Source organism: Bombus affinis, chromosome 7 (genome assembly GCF_024516045.1).
Source record: "Bombus affinis isolate iyBomAffi1 chromosome 7, iyBomAffi1.2, whole genome shotgun sequence".
Lineage (NCBI taxonomy): Eukaryota > Metazoa > Arthropoda > Insecta > Hymenoptera > Apidae > Bombus > Bombus affinis.
The window spans coordinates 9,115,130-9,131,847 of NC_066350.1; the positions used below are offsets into that span (position 1 = coordinate 9,115,130).

General features: G+C 39.8%; 1 protein-coding gene across 20 annotated transcripts in view; it reads right to left on the reverse strand.

The window, feature by feature from the left end:
- LOC126918876 (homeodomain-interacting protein kinase 2) overlaps positions 1-16,718 on the reverse strand; it is a 50,328-nt gene that overhangs the window by 21,404 nt on the left and 12,206 nt on the right. For 10 of the 20 annotated variants that reach the window (XM_050727354.1, XM_050727366.1, XM_050727357.1 and 7 more), the window contains exons 2-13: positions 6,257-6,351; positions 5,322-5,669; positions 3,121-3,450; positions 2,934-3,026; positions 2,642-2,860; positions 2,178-2,550; positions 1,882-2,099; positions 1,448-1,771; positions 1,085-1,264; positions 828-974; positions 583-747; positions 75-499 (exon numbers count right to left, since the gene is read on the reverse strand). In XM_050727354.1, coding sequence (XP_050583311.1) covers positions 75-499; positions 583-747; positions 828-974; positions 1,085-1,264; positions 1,448-1,771; positions 1,882-2,099; positions 2,178-2,550; positions 2,642-2,860; positions 2,934-3,026; positions 3,121-3,450; positions 5,322-5,669; positions 6,257-6,310 — 2,876 coding nt within the window. In that variant the 5' untranslated portion in view covers positions 6,311-6,351. Of the gene's footprint in view, positions 1-74; positions 500-582; positions 748-827; positions 975-1,084; positions 1,265-1,447; positions 1,772-1,881; positions 2,100-2,177; positions 2,551-2,641; positions 2,861-2,933; positions 3,027-3,120; positions 3,468-5,321; positions 5,670-6,256; positions 6,352-8,318; positions 10,312-10,362; positions 10,626-16,718 lie in introns of those variants that run through there. The other 10 variants (XM_050727364.1, XM_050727359.1, XM_050727360.1 and 7 more) reach the window with 7 other exon arrangements.

Below are 16,718 nucleotides of genomic sequence, written 5' to 3' on the forward strand. Positions count from 1 at the left end.
TCTAACCTTATAATTGCGAACAATAATTTCTAACTACTTTCCAATATTCTACGAAAATAATTAAATTAACTTACCACTTGCCCGGTGTTTCGTCTTCGCTATCACTTATCGTGATAACAGAAACTGCTGGTGATGGTGTATCGTGAATTGTAATAGTTTGCTGCCGACCAGATGTAACTTGATGGTGTTCTACATTATGACTACTGCTGTGTTTGCTGCTGTGATGGTGTTGCTGCATGGGTTGCTGTTGCCAATGACCGCTGGAAGGTGAATGCCGTCTCATATTGCTCGGTGGAGTACTTTCTTTTACCCTCTTTTTCACTGGACTTAACTGCTGTGTTTCCTTTTTATGCTCGTGCCTATGTTGAGACTGCGGGGGTACAGACACATGATGTTGATGATGTTTCGTAACACTACGCTTGCCCCAACCTTGAGGAGGATGCTCAACAAGGGCACTAGTATTGTATACTTCCGTGACAGGAAATACTGGCCTCTGATCCTTCCCCAAAACAAGGGAGATTAGTTACAAACCTATCCGACTGACTTATAAAAGTAACCATTAGGTAAGGCAATAAGGTTTACCTGCAGAATAGCAGAACTATCGACAATAAGAGGTCTTCCCCAATCTCCGGCATCACTCAGTAATGGCTGCTGTATGGCTGCATGTTGCGGTGGTAACTGTTGCCAAGATGGTACGATAGCGGCCATTTGACGACTTCCACCAGGCCAAGAGGTTTGTACAGCATTCTGTGATCCAAGGATAAAATATAATTGGCCATTTATAATTCATAAACGTTGTAACATTTGTTCGTTTCAAGAATACTTACGGTTAGTAACATTTGTCGTCCAGTTTCCACCATAGATACGGGAACCGCTGCATACTGTTGTTGGGCAGCTGCAGCTGCAGCAGCAACGGCCTGCTGCGATATAATCGATGGTTGGATTTGTAACGGACCTTGTTGCGCTTGTGGAGGCTGTTGAACGTGCAAAGCGCAATTAAACGATCACGAATTTTTTTTAAACATTTGATTATATACAATATGATTATATGTAACTAAGTTAAAATGAAAAGTATCTTATTTACTTGAGCAACAACTACGTGTTTTGCAGGACTTGGCATCGTCTGATAACTGGGTGGATGACAAAGTAGACCAGGCACCAATTGATGTGGAAAGTCGTGCACTCCACTTCGTCCGCTATTTGATCCACTTGACGAGCTACTGTACTGAGTCGCACGACGACTACTGTTACTGTATATTTGATACTAAAAGAAAGAATACACTGTGATAGAAAATCAACTCCATATACAAAATATATAATCTGAAGAAACATAAACAACAAACAATAAAACTAAAGTGCGAAAGCGAAAGGTCAAAACTGAATTTTCAAATAACACGATATTAAACATTGCGTCAATTAAGGGTACCGAGAAAAATTATGAACAAACCAGATTATCATATCCTGTTTGCGCAGTCCGATGTTCCCTAACCAATCGCTGTACTTGATTGGTCAACTGGTTGTTGAAGGTGAAAGTTACGGCACTACCATTTGTCGTCGGCACGAAATTAGCTACCAATGATGTTGGTGGTGGTGGTTGGGGTGCTGGAGGAGCTTGATGATGCGCTGGACTTGCAGTGAAGTCACCGGCTCGTCGGCAAACCTCCATCATTTGGACGGAAGCCTTAACATTGTTACAATGTGCATAATCGACTAAATGGGCCAGCGTAACAAAGGCATGGTTCAGAGCCTCCCCAGGTGTTATGCGGCGCTCCTACAAATAATAAGGATACGCGATGGATAAGGAATGACTCTCGCCTATTCTAGAAATTAGCCATTGTCTTCCAATCGCTGCATGGAATCAAAGCATGAACTAGATATTACTACCTGGTCCATTGTGAGCATCCTCTTCAAGAGGTCAATGAACTCTCTTCTATCTGCTTTTTCTGCCAAAAGTTGACCACCCTCCAAATCAGTCGGGACATTAACTTGACCAATATCATCGAGACAGTTAAAAATATACTTCCTCGCTTCCTTTGATTTGATACCAGTTTCAGCCTCATGCTCTTCCGGTGTTTTTAATCGCCAAAATGGATATGTACCTGCAATTCATTTAACGCTATCTGTACCTGTTCTTCAAGAATATCAATTTCGAGATGGTTATGAAGCACAATACTTACTGTCCATGTCTCTGTAAAAGAATTTTGTTGTTTTGCTGGCATTGTTTAACATGTGTTCCGTTGGTAGGCCTTGCGTCTGACTTATGTATCGAATCTGATCGTATTCTGAACTACCAGGGTATAGAGGCCATCCTAAAAACAATTCCGCAACTACACAGCCGAGCGACCACATATCTATTGCTTCACAATATGGAAGTCCAAGTATAATTTCAGGTGCACGGTAGTATCGCGATTGTAAATACGTGTTGCAGACAGCTTTAGATACATGGGAAGCTGACCCAAAATCAATAACTTTTACACGATAAGGCTGACGAACTGGATCCACCAACATAATGTTTTCCGGTTTAAGGTCTGCGTGAATTAACCCCAATTGCTAAAAAGATATATTCATAAGGTTATTCGGTAATCCATAAAAAAGTTAACACAAAATTGTCCCAGCATGTAAGTACATAAACGCAGTTTACCTTAAGTTTCAAAAGAGCGGTGAGTACTTGTTGAAGAATCGGTCTGATATACTTGAGGGGTAGGGGTGAAAATTTATTCTGTTTCAGGAAATCATACAGATTTTGTTCTAGCATCTCAAAGACCAAGCAGGTATGGGATTTGTGCTGAAAGCACTCATAAGCGCGCACAAAGTTGAACTCATCCGCATTTTCCTGACTGAGTCGAGACAGGATGGAGACCTATTCAGGATAAAAATTGCATTTAGTCATGATTTAAGAATAAAATTGACTAATCATCCATATCTTAACTTACCTCAATCTGCCCTTGGCGCGCATACGATGGATGGTTCTTCAGAATTTTGATGGCAACTATTTCATTGGTTCCCTTTTTCCAGCATTTTACGACCTAGGGACAGAACAAAGGCGAAATGTCGTTTAGTTTTTATGAACAGGAAGAAATAGCATAGTTTATATGGAAGAGTAAAAAAAAAAACTTTTACCTGTCCAAAAGTACCTCTGCCCAAAAACTCGAGGACTTCATATTGATTAGTCATAGAATAGAGAACCTCGTGCTGTACCAACTGGTAATCTCCATCTCCTTGGGGGTTGCTGCCACCGCCTCCATTGGCAGCGTTGGTTACTTGCTTGCTATGTGCCGTCATGCCTGTCTGCTTGTGTTGTTGTTGTTGTTGCTGCTGCTGTTGTTGTTGCAGCTGCTGTTGCTGTTGATTATGATGTTGCGACACTACAGTACTGCCCACTGCGTTCGTCGCGTTGGCGGAGTGGACTGCCAGGCCGTCACCATTACCCTCCCTCGACCAAGTTTTTCTCTGTAGGAGGAATACACCTTATACAAAAATTTTTGGACGTTAAGAGATCGTAGATAGTTTTTGATAGCTTTAGTTGGGTAGGGATGATAACGACGAACACACGCAGGACGAAACTTTGATGAATCCAAGCCGAGGCAACACAAATCCAAAACACAATCCATAAGAATCGATGTAACATGAATAACATGACTCTCGTCTGTTAAATAAATACACACATACACACAGACAGACATTCGCACGTTGTTAAAAATTAGTTTCAAACACGTACGGGATGTGTAGTCAGTAGAATATGAAGAAAAATTTAGTTATTAATGTTCTACGTAATGGTTTTTTGCATACACATCGATTTACGTCGTTTCGATGATGATCTTCGACATTGAGATTTAGCAAGCATTATGAAAATTCGAACACTAGCGGAAATACATCACGATGGCCGGTCATGAAATATGAAATGAAAGCCTTGACGGCAATCGATATCTAACTACGCCACATGGAAAAATTTCTAAGAAACGCTCGTACATCTGTACTTGCTTACAATATCTTGGCGATCGAAGGATCAACGAAAATCAATTATATCCCTAATTATCCATCAGAATGGCATCGTATCGATTTGCGAAGCATTTAATACGATAGATACGCAAAGACAAAAATAGTTTACAGCTCTGTATGTCCGTGGAGAACGAAGCTACCTTCGTGAAAGTTGGCTCATGACACGTATTAGACGATATTAATCCGTAGCTGTCGAACGCTGACGATACGATCGGCGGATACGATCATTCCACGGATACTACGTTCTTTCTCTCTCTCTCTTTCTCTCTCTCTCTCTTTCTTTCTTTCTTTCTCTTTTAGTAAAACTCTCTTGGTTCCTTTTTTAGTCTTTTACCAAACGATTCGACGAATCGCTGTCGTCGAAAGCCACTACTTACTTCTGCGAAACAGCCAACGTGGCCAGATGACAAAGTCGATTTTCGAACGGTCATGGAGAAAAAATGGCGAGCACGATGACCGTTCGCTCGGGAAAGGAAAGAACGCGCCACTATTTTTAGCGATCGTAACGAGTTGTATCATGAACGATTGCGGAAACCAGCATGGTGAAAAATAAGCAGGGACAAATACCGCTGGTAGACACAAGTTTTCTTATCAGACAAAACCAACTGGATGACGAAATAAAGTATATACACGGATAAAGAACGGATTAACTGTGTCGTTAGCTGGTAGTAGAAATCGCTGCTTCGAATCAAACTGAACGAGACAGGACGCGATGTGAAGAGAACGAGAGAACACTTGGAAGGATACGTTCCTAAGATTTCAGGATGTCGACATGCCCCTTGAACGATGTAACAAACGCTTGAAATAAAACCGAGGCTATTTTATTTCACAATAACATTCATAAATAACACGCATAAGGACTCTGTTTCCTATCGGGACATGTCCCATCGCACGATTGCGCGTTACAAAACCGTGAAAGAAAGTCTTCTTCGGGTTGTTTTTAGGCGAGGAGAATGGCTTCACCGTTAATACTTATTTATAGCGATTTCAAGCGGTAAGCGGCGTCTCATCGAGCGTATCAATAGCAAGGAAGAATAAAATATAGGAAAAGAAGCGAAGGATTCAATAGATATAAAGTTTAAACAGCAAGAATTCGCTTAAAAATACATCATTCTCGATTGTAAATTTGTGATCTAAGCGTTTACGAACGTACGACCAGCGTTCGTCTTCTACGATGATGGAAACATGAACGCCAAAGTTGACGAGCAACGAGACTAAGAGAAAGAGGAATAGAGACGAGGATAAGTCGACTTTCCTCGACGCGATCACGCGGGTCAGAAGAGAATTATCGGTAAGAGAAAATCGGAGGAAGTGGCACCAACCTTCTGGCCACAGCGTTGGTACGTGTCTAAGAGCTTGATCGTCGAGGCTCGTACCAGGGTCTGTTGGTTCGGGCTACTCTTCTGCAGCGCATTATTGTTGTGCAGCGAGCTAAATGCGGTATTAGCACCGTTCACGGAGTACCGTTGTTGCAGACCGGTATTGTCTAATTGGTAGTCGCCGGTCGATTGAACCAATGCGTGTTGGATCACCGGCTGACTCACGTTGTACTCCAACTTGCGTTTCTTGCTGTGGTGGTGAACGGTGTTGTTACTGCTGCTGCTGCTGCTGCTGCTGCTGCCGTTGACGCTACTCGTCTGCTGTGTTTGGATGAACATGTCACACATTCCCTGTAATGATAAAGGGAAACACGATCGTTACTATTTCACACGATCGTCCTTCGCGAGGTAAAGACGTTATCGAGCGTTCGAATGTTGGAACATTTCTCGAATCGGAAAAAGGCTGACAGAGAGCGGTGCTGATCGCCAGTTTGATCGAGTGAGATGCGCGAAACTCGTTCCTACGATCTACAATTGTGTCTCTCTAATCGTACAATAAGTCAGCTAACAAGCGATATAACGCTGTTTCCGGTTCGACAGCAAATGATAAATAACGGAAAAGCGTCAGCAAAACTAAAAATAAAACGAAAATGAACAAAGCTACGGCAAATGGAGGATAGAGAATAGAAGAGGATACAGAACAGCAAGAGTTTCCGTATATTCGTGGATGGATTTTATTCCGAGGCATGTTGTTGCGAGCAGTGGGAGATCGAGCCAGAGAAAAGAGGGGACCCATCGTGCGTCGTTCTGATTTAGGCGAACCGAGAGAGGAACCCACGGCTCGCCATTGCGACGAGGCGACGCGCGATATATAAAAACGTACGCAACTAACAGCCGACCACGACGACTATGAATATTTTAGAATCTCCTTCACGTACATGTGCCTTTGTATGGTTCCACGCTGATTCGGGCCAGCGGCTCTCAAAAGGCATCTACCGAATATCAGGTTTCTGCGCGTTGACACTCCGAGTAGCTGCAACAGGGCAAACATATTGGGTTGGTCTCTCTCGAGCTAACGCTTCTACATACTCCGTTATTAATCGTGAAATTTTCCTACGTGAAAATCGCATCTGTTTCACCAGATCCAGCTGTAGAAATCAAATTTCCCATAATTTCCAGAAAATCCCGAATATACTTCCAGGAAATAGAGAATATAACGCGATCAATTTCTGGAGCGCTCGTTTCTAGCGCCGGAAACTTGCACTTATGAAATTAAGCTTTAGATAAGATAACGTTTGTGCCTTTCTTTCCTCTTATCGATCGCGAAAGAAAGCTTCGCGGGTGCACGCGCGAGAATCGACGTTACACGTCGCTTAAGTAAAACTCGAGAGCAGCATAATACGTAGGTGTATCCCGGTGTGGAAAAGGAAAACGAAACATGACAAAGAAATACCGTGGCTCGGTCGACCGCGTCCCGGATCGATCGGCACGTGACGAATGTTTTGGAAACTTTCGTTAGCTCCGATTCGGTTCTCGCCCCCGCGGCACCTCCACACGCGTTAACACATGTCCACGGTCTTCTCTTTCTCTTTCCCTCTTCCGGCTATCCCACTTCATCCGCGTGCACGACGTGCTCTAATTATAGTGCTACTTGTCAGAAATAGTGTTGCTCCGTATTATGAACGATCTACGGTACCACCAAGTACAGTTACGTTTATGTTAACTGTCTCGTTACTCGGTGAGAGAGAGAGTTCTGTTTAATTGGTGCACCAGAGACAACGCGATATCCAATCGTATTGTATATGGTACACTATAGTCCAGAAGTACTGAGATTTTCTACTCCAGCCAACTAATATTAGCCAAATTTTACAAATCGTAAGTTACAATAAGTTCGCTTATGCAACAATAACAAATTACTAAAAGGAATTAAATTTTGCAACTGAATTATACAAATGACTAGTTATCCGGTTAATATACGTAAAGTAGAGTTGCAAAAGAGAAGTCTACAACTTGTAACTTGTCAAATTACTAATATTATTAGCTGGTAAATTATTTTACAGCGAGACTCTGATGTAATTCGATCAAAAAGTTGTGATTTTCGTTGTATTGTCAAAGTTGTGGGTGAGTTTTCTCTACTAAAGTTTATCTACTATTAACTCTTCATAATTGTGTCTAATGACCAGGACCAAACGTTCTGCTAAAATTAAACTGAAATAAACAATGTACCGACGTGACTCAAAAAATTCATTACCGTCTCTAATAAATATCTGACACTTCCTAGAATCTACGTAAACATTTAGAATATGGCCAAACACATGTTCCAGCTGTTCGAAGATCTTAACATTGAATAGAGACGTTTAAAATCTTCATTCAGATATCTCCGCAGGATCGCTTTTATCGTTTATATCATTTTTACGACTAATGAATTTATAAAAGTAGATCATTTGGTTTCTGAGAATTGATCGTTATTAGTGTGGCCGAATAATGAAATCGTGAAACTGATAAAGAATGGGATTGATAATTTTGCCTATTGAAAGGCTACCACGTCAACAGATTACGTGTGGTATCAATAGATCACGAATCTATTCTTCGTTGAAATCTTCTCAATATATCGCGTCTCTCGCGGCGCTTGGCTAAAAATTAATTAGAAGCTATGTACAAAACTACTCGAAAGCTACTACGAATTCGCGACTCGTTGGTCGTGAGCTAAGTTTGAACGCGAATCGCCTCGTCACCGTCGCGTCGTCTTTGTGCCAAACTATTCTCTCCCTGCACGCTCTTCTCGACGATCGTCAAGTTTATAAGATGAAATCAGTGGAGAAGAGTAAGTAGCAGGGCTAGAAAGTTTCGTCTCACGGTACCTCGTCACGCCAGGTAAAAGAACGAAGAAAAGAAGAACGATCGTAAATGTGGGTCGTAGTATAATTCCAGCGGATGGCCGGTTGGTGAGAAGGTGAAAAAAGCCGGTTGTTGGCTCGACGACGAATTTCGGTAGCACACCTTGGATCAGACGAAAAACAGGGCTGGTGAAAACGAAGAAAAATGTGAATAGACGTCCTCCTTGATTAGTGGTGTTTGAAGAACGAAGCGCAATCCGAAGTACGTCGTAATAAGAGTAGCAACTTTACGTAATAGCTGAACGTAGCAGATAGCGGATCGAAGGAGTTTCAGCTTACTATTCGTGATCAGTCGACTTTTATATATTATCATGTCGATTGGTTATTGCAAAGTTCAGCAACGGACCCAACTTTTCAGACAATTACGTAGCCATCAATTAAAAAGAACGAAGAAAGAATAAATAAAAGGCAATAGCGTTGGCTCGTGACATCGTGATAAACACGATACATCGAACACAACGGTCGATCTTTGCATTGCAAAGTCGCGTTGTCGAGCGTCGTCGTTGATCTCTCTCCACTTATCTACGAACGACTCGCGTATAATCGTTTCGAAGCGACGGTACACAATAACGGAAAAAAGCGAGTAGGCGCCGACCAGCAAACAACGCGATTAGCGTACCTAATCTATCGCGATTTTTCGTGACCGACGAGTGGTTGAGATTTGTGAAACAATCCACTCTCATGGCACAGCCGTGACTCTCCAAACGTGGACAGCTATTGTTTCTATCGCGATATAGACTGGCGACTGGCGATGAGTCACTCTCTCTCTCTTTCTCTCTCTCTCTCTCTCTCTCTCTCTTGCTCGCTCTCTTGTCTATCCGTGCAAGTTGCGCGAACAAACGAAACGAAAGTCCGACTTTGCCGAGTTTGCGCTTGCTTGCGATGATACTCGCGCGTTCCAAGCCACAGTCCACGACGCTACCCTTGCACAGGCTACGAATAATCGCGCGCAACTTCTAGACTACTGTATACAGTCATCGTGGTGACTCAAGCTGATCGCTAGATAAACGGGAAACCCGAAAAGACCCGAAACTGACCTAGCTTTCGTAGAAACTTTTGCCGCAGCATGGAGTCACCACCGATCGAACAATGAACCGTCCAGATGAATCACGAAGATATTGTGACTTCCCGAACCGGAAAGATAAAAGTCGACTCATTTTCAGCGCGGATGCAATGAGAATGCGAGACGTTTGACGCGAGCACGTTAGAAACGCGTCGAGGCATCGATTCCGTCGGCTATCAATTGACCAATTCTTTGTATCTGGCGCGTGAATAACGACCGTTCAAGAGGATATTTTCGAAGTTGCGACGAATGCAAGGAAACGATCGAAGACGCCATACACCACACGTATATATGTAGTTTCACTACTTTCTCGCTTTAGATAACGGATTGTTGTCGTCGATCAATCGCGGTATTCGACGCTTAGACGATTGATAACGCAAGGAAAATGACTCGAAACAACTTGGATAACACAAGTTTCTACTTTTCGCTGCAGAGTCGTACTTCGAGATACAGATACGCGACGATAAATCGAATCTTACTGGACCGTATACCAAATTGTATCGAATTGAAACACTGCCCGATTAAGAAGTACGCGCTCGCAAACTCGAGTTGCTTCTCCTCGAAAGAGACAGCGAACAGTTCGAGCCCGTCCGTTGTCGTAAATTAACCGTCTAGTATCGCGATCATAAACGTCTGCTGTTACGTCTTGTATTTATAACCTGCAATCGCGCGCACAAAAGTTCGCCGACAAATTGGATGATCATGCGTTAGACTCTTCGTTTCTACTCTAGCGAGTTTTCACGCCGCTGCTAACAATCGTTGGAATAGGATAGTGGTAAGGTCATGTTTGCAAGTAATCCACGAGTATGTGCATGGCGTTTGCAGATCGAGTACGAGTCGTTTCGAAAGGATTGCTGCAATTATTATCAAATTGTTATTAAAGCAAGCTTCAATTTTCACTGAAACGAATGTTTCAAAGAGAACATATTTGAAGAGGTTGTTGCAGTAAGTGCTTTCCCCAGTGTTGCGAACAAACCAACGAAAACCAACTCAACGTCAAATCACTTTTCCAAACGTGTTACAAATTCATAGACGATTAATGTTTGTAATAATAAAGTAAGGTATTTTTGGATATGAAACTTACATTTTTCTTTCTCTCGCAGTCAGTTCAATTTAAACATGGGAGTTGCTTCCTTACTGCTGCAAACTCTTCATTTTCTTTTTTACGTTTTCGATCTGTTTCCTCGGGAAGAAGCATCACAATTTATTCCTCTACGCAATTTCGTTCTCGACAACGTTTCGTAACTCGTTATCCTTCGCTCGAAAGCAATTTCCAACGAAAGTCTTGAATCTGTCTCCTCATTTTCTTGTATGTTAGATGAGAGATATCCGCGTTTTTCAAACACTCTGATTCGGATATAAATCAATAATGGTAAGTGGATATTATCATAACGAAGCATGCAATTATATAATTGAAGAGCACACAGGAAAAATGTGAGATGCTGTATCGTCGTTGAATTTTTATTTCAATGTCACTTGGTGGCTAATATATACAACTGAACATCACAGGAAGAAAACATGATAACTACATATCTGTTGATTATCTAATATTAACGTCAGTTTTGATTAAGCAGAAGCATTTTAATACGACGATTGAAAGACAAGGTATTAAGGCAAGGAATATTTTAGTACCTTCGATATTTTGAAGAGAATGGAGAAAATAAAAGTACTTTGGTGAATTTGAAGAATTTTGGTGACACAACATTTTTTGAAAATCAATTGAGCTGTAAAATTGACATTATAGCCTTCAATTGAAAAGAAAACGATTTGTCCGAACACATAACATTGTCTCATAAAAATTAGTAACAAAACTATAAAATTTTGTAGGCAATATGGAACGATTGTGTTTGAAATGTTCAGTAGAATACAAAAATACATATTTAACACCGCAACCGAATAAAGGGATAACCTTGGTAAGGAATTAAGTAATAAAATAAAATTGGCTATATGGAATTTAAAAATTGCTTATCCCGTTCTTTATCTGCGGCGTTCGATTCTTACGTGAATCAACGACGCACGTCGGGAAAACAATAAATCGTTGCTCAATATTATGTAAGAGACTATTTGGGCCGCTTGAGCGGGTACCGTTTTTCACGGTATCGTAAAAACTTCGTCAGTTGATTGTTAAGATTATTACACAATAAACACATTATATGCCACTTCTTCCCTTGTAAAATTCCATGCTTTTCTCGCCGACCAGCTGCACGCAAGATAACGGTTCCTTCGACAATGGAATTTTCCGAGTAAACTATTCTATGTCACGTTTACACCCTTTTAGACTTATGTCTCCCGTCCGAAACGTGTATCCTTCCGCAATACGAGTCCTATGATATTTACGTGTGTAAATCGAGACGCTATTTGTCTGCAACGTTCCTTGCTATGTGTCACATCGAAGACCAACTCGTTCATATTCGAATTTTCTACTGGCGATATGAGTGGCGAAATTGTGCGACCAATATCGGCTCTTAAGCGTAATTTATTAGAAGTATTTACGAATTTTTATCGAACTACTGAAGAACCTTTTAAGGGATTATTTATTTCGTCAGCTAACTAATACTATACGGAAATTCAAAACGATGACTCATTAGAAATTCTACTTTGGTTTCATGCCGAAGAATGTTCGAAATTCGAAGAAAGGGAAAGATAATAAACCTTAAAGAATTTATCTTGATCTTACAGATAAAATTCGAAAGGAAAATCCCTTCGAAATTTTGTTTCAATCCTATGTTCAAGATAATCGGACAACAAAATTTCTTAACAATTTTACTCCGATTTCATTTGCAGACTGATGTGGCAGAAATAGATAAGTATATTCTTGTTTTCCTGATTTTTATGTCGCTCGAATAAAAAAAAGTATGTATTTCAGGTATGAAAGAATTGACGAAGCAATAGTCTGATAAATTTGAAGATACTTTAAAAATAAGCTATAGATCCGCAATGTTTTGAAAGACACGAAAAGAATATTAACTTCGGTACTATTAGTCTGCGTAAATAATGATACTAATGTTTTCTAAATGCCCAACAAGATGATACAAAATATTTAGTCCTCAAATCAGATGAAGAGATAGTTCCGATACAGAATTAGTTTGTAACGAATTTTGAATCTTAAGATTCCTTCCTTTACTATAACTTCCTTAAGAATCTTGATCCTATTTCATATCGGAGAAACGAACGATTTTTCGGCACGAAACGCGTGAGAATAAAAGTCGAAGAACAGTATCGTCGATTGGAGGAGCATCTTTATCTCATTCGTTGCAAGGAACATTGTAACAAGATTCCACAGTGTTTCTATCGATCAAACAGTGTAACAGATGTTTGATGGGTCTTGTGTGTCGCGTTCTATTTGTGTTTGCAAAAACCTACGCTAAACTAAATCGAATTGGAAGCGTGTCAGAGATGGTTTCGAGTGGAAACGTGGTTTACGACCGACGAAATAACCAGATCTACCAGGTAAGCGACGAGTCTCGCGTTCGAGCGGTACGAGCAAAAGGATACTCGAGCTTTCACCAGAAGATAGGAGTATTCAGACCAAGCTTAGTCCTTAAACGGAAGGCCATGAAGCATGGAAAATTCCGTTGAACGATATAAGCGAATAGTGAGGGTTTTATTTCATTAAAAAAAAAAATACGAGATTTCTTTGTAGAATACAAATATGATACGAAAGAAAGATCCATCTTCTTAAAAAAGAGACATTGAAACGTTTCTTACGATTAAGAATATAATTGTAAAATTAAAAGTTTGGATATTATTTAGAGTAGGAATTTCGATGAAGATTATCTTGCGATTATTATGCAAAAGTTCACTGTCAAATGAATTTTTCGCTTTAAGTATATTCTAACATATCGATATCTAAAAGAGTCTTTCAAGAGATATTTGGTATAAGGATATGGCGAGTGAAAGAAAGCAATGCAGCAAATAAATATCGTTACGTAATTATACAAGATGATTTACGAAACTGGAACAAGTCTTATCTCTTTCTCGGATAAAGTTAAAAGAAAATGTTACAGAAAAAAGATGAATGGTTGCAAGGAGAACTACGAATATTTCCCGGTGATTTTTCTTCGCAAGTGCAATGATGTATATGCATTTAGCAGTTATATTATTTCTTGAAACGAGAACATTTCTTATAGAAAACCAAATCATTTACTCACTCCACATAGAAAAGTATTAAGACAACAACAACAACAAGGTCGAAAATTGAGTACTTTAAAAGATATTTTAACTTTAATTTTGTAGAATTTATTATTTGAAAGACAAGGAGAGATATAACATAGCACTCTCGTGTTTGAATGAAAGATAATTAAAAAAATTTGTTTAAAGTATTATTCTATCCGTTATATTGGTCACTGTATTTAAAAACAGAAATAAAAATCGCTGGAATCTCATAAACTCCGTCTTGTCAATCACGATTTCAAATTATTTAAAGTATCGTTTTTGAAGTATAAAGTGGGAAATCTATACGAAAACTCTTACACACCACTGTATAAGAAATGAGTATTCGAAGATTTTAAGGGTGAGCTCGGCCACCTATCTTGCTTTTATAGCGCGATATCGAACGTATTCCTCATTTAAGGTTACCTAAAGATCAACAAATGTCCCAGAACGCTATAGCAAGTTCGTTTAATGTATCGATCGATATTCAGTTTACTTCACAAACTTGCTCGTGATCGCCTTGAAATCACGAAACAACCATTTTCGATCAAACTTTCTCATCGCTGTACAATTTCGTGTAATTATACAATATTTCATTATAATGTCTTTAGAAACAATAACTATCGTTGAGCATAGTTGATGTATGTGCCTTACCGTTCCTAATATACAAGGTGATTGCGAAATCATGATTTAAATGTATTGAGGAAAAATGGAACGAGTCAAACATGGATAAAGGTCATTTTTGTTATGAATCCTGGATATTTTTAGTAGATGTGAGTTTAACTAATTCTCGACCGAATATGGAAAAACAATCACAACAAAATTATTTTATATATGAAAATAAGCTAAAATAAGTTTATCTTCGAAAAAACTGATCACGTTTAGTCGGGAATTAATCTGATAAACGCAGACTGGACAAAATTTTTAATTTCGATTCTCTCGTAAAAAGGACTCCTAATGAAAAACCCTTGCTCTACGTTCTCAACTTGTTTTCGTGTCTACAGTAGTGTCCAATCTATTGTCCACTCCTGTCTAGTTGGGTGAATCAGGCAGATTCACATAACTAACCTGACAAGTTTTCAAACTGGATTTTCTTAAACGCAAATACTTTATCCTTCGCTTCAGCTTCGTTTTTAGTCACAGAATCTCCCTGACCCCATTTTTATCATGAATTACAATACACCTTGTATGTATATCAAGAAAATTATCAAACTGCATTTTCTCGAAAACAAAGCATCGTATGAAAAATTCGACATTTCCAAGTTACTTTTATACGAGGAATCACGTCCTTCCCGCTTGTGTCAAGATATATTACCATAAAACGTTGTTTCGTGCTTTGTCATTCGCCTATCGCGGTGTTAAAAACGAAACGCGGTTTGTAAGAGGAACAGGAAAAGTAAATGGAATGACGTACGTTGATATATACACGCACGCACGATGAAGAGAAGTAGTAATCGTAAAGTGTGGTAATGTCCTTCTGGGACGTATTCGAACGTGCCGAGAGGTGAACCTCGAAATGCCGAAAGGCCTTTCGGAAGGCCACGTTTGAGGAAATCTCGTAGAAACGAGATAAAAAATGCTGGGCGAGCGCACTATGCCGCCGGTTGCCACTTCCGATTACTTCGTTTGCCTCACGGACTGCTAGACGGCGGTCGATAATTAGAAAACGATAATCAAACGCGACAATATAGAGCACCAATCGATCTGCGGATGAACGCGCAGAACTCCGAGGAACAGGGATACGGATGAAACTAATTGGATTTTCAGTCGGAGTTCCACGGGAAAACGATTCGATGATTATTTTTCTTTCTATCTTGAAATTGCTTTCACTCGCTATTTCGTTTTCGAAATGGAAAGAGAAATGTAGTTAGCGGCTCGTCTTATTTCGAAAGATTAACGTCTTTCTTTATAATATCGAGCTACATTTTCGACTATCTCAGAAACTAAACCGTGTTCTCCACTTTCTGTTAATTCCTCAATTTCATTACTCGAGTGAACAATTAATGTTCAATTCTCAAGAAACAAATCATTTAGTTCCATAAAGTCATCTATCAGGAGAAGGTAACATGAATAATAGCAAATTTGAAGTACAGCATTCGTAACATCATTTTCCCGTACTTGATTTATGGCGTTGACCAATGTGGCTTCTAAATTACTCATTTCTGAAGTGAAACAAGAGGAGTCACACAACCGTATCAAAGTTCAATTTTAACCCTGAATCTGTTTTAAAATTATAATATCATAGATTACTGAATACAAATTGTACTCTTCTCAGTTATAGTATCCTATCTACCATATCGAAACCGAATAAATTCGAATTTTTATCATATTCATTGTGCTATCTTTATTTTGCCTTGTTCAGTTCAAAGTGTTTGGTCATTATTTCGGAACAGCCAATATAACCTCACTTAAAAAGTAAAAAAACACCGATATAGTTTAAATATTTCAGCATATCTTGAAACATGAAAAGACATTACATAAAACGTTTTGACTAACATGGACAAAATCATGTGTAGATACATTGTTAAAGTATTAATTAATCCTAACATACATACTACAAAAAAAAAAAAAAAAAAAAAAATGGAAAAATCATGAGGCAAGAGTTGATATTGATCGACATCGCGAGCAGTTTTCGATCCGTCGCTAAAATATAACTTCAGCCGGGGGAAAAACCATTCGACGGCAACGTAGCACGATTCACAAAACGAAACGTGGTATCGATACAAAAGTCTCCTAGCTAAGCGGAAATAAAAAATATCGCTACTGCCTATGACAGTAGGTTTTAACATAAAAAAAAAATAAAGAGAAAAAACGAGGACGGTCGCACGTTGGTAAATGATCCAGATACTGTATACACTTTGGCACGAAGCAACCGACGGTGTGTTATGTGGATGGGGAATTTCCAGGCGAGCTTACGCGCGTGTTGAACGAAGCAACGAAAAGTGCTAGGATTTCGTTCGTAATGAAACATCGTATATGTATATATATACATATATACGTACGCTATCGACGTACAACTCGGTGACACGTAGAAATCGCGATCCAGTAAACGCTTCTACGACGCGACTTCAAGCCTACGTGCACGCAGTTGCTTGGTCGACAGATGTTCTTCGCTCGCGTGTTACAATTCAGAAACTTTTCCACTCGGTCGGCACGACTCCGTTTGCGCTGGCATTTCGTCCAATTTCAGGAATACTACGCGTTTCGTGAAATTGCATCCCACTGCGCAACATATTATCGAGATCCACGCTCGAGACGATCGTTACGATTAAAAAAGTTAGGCAAAAC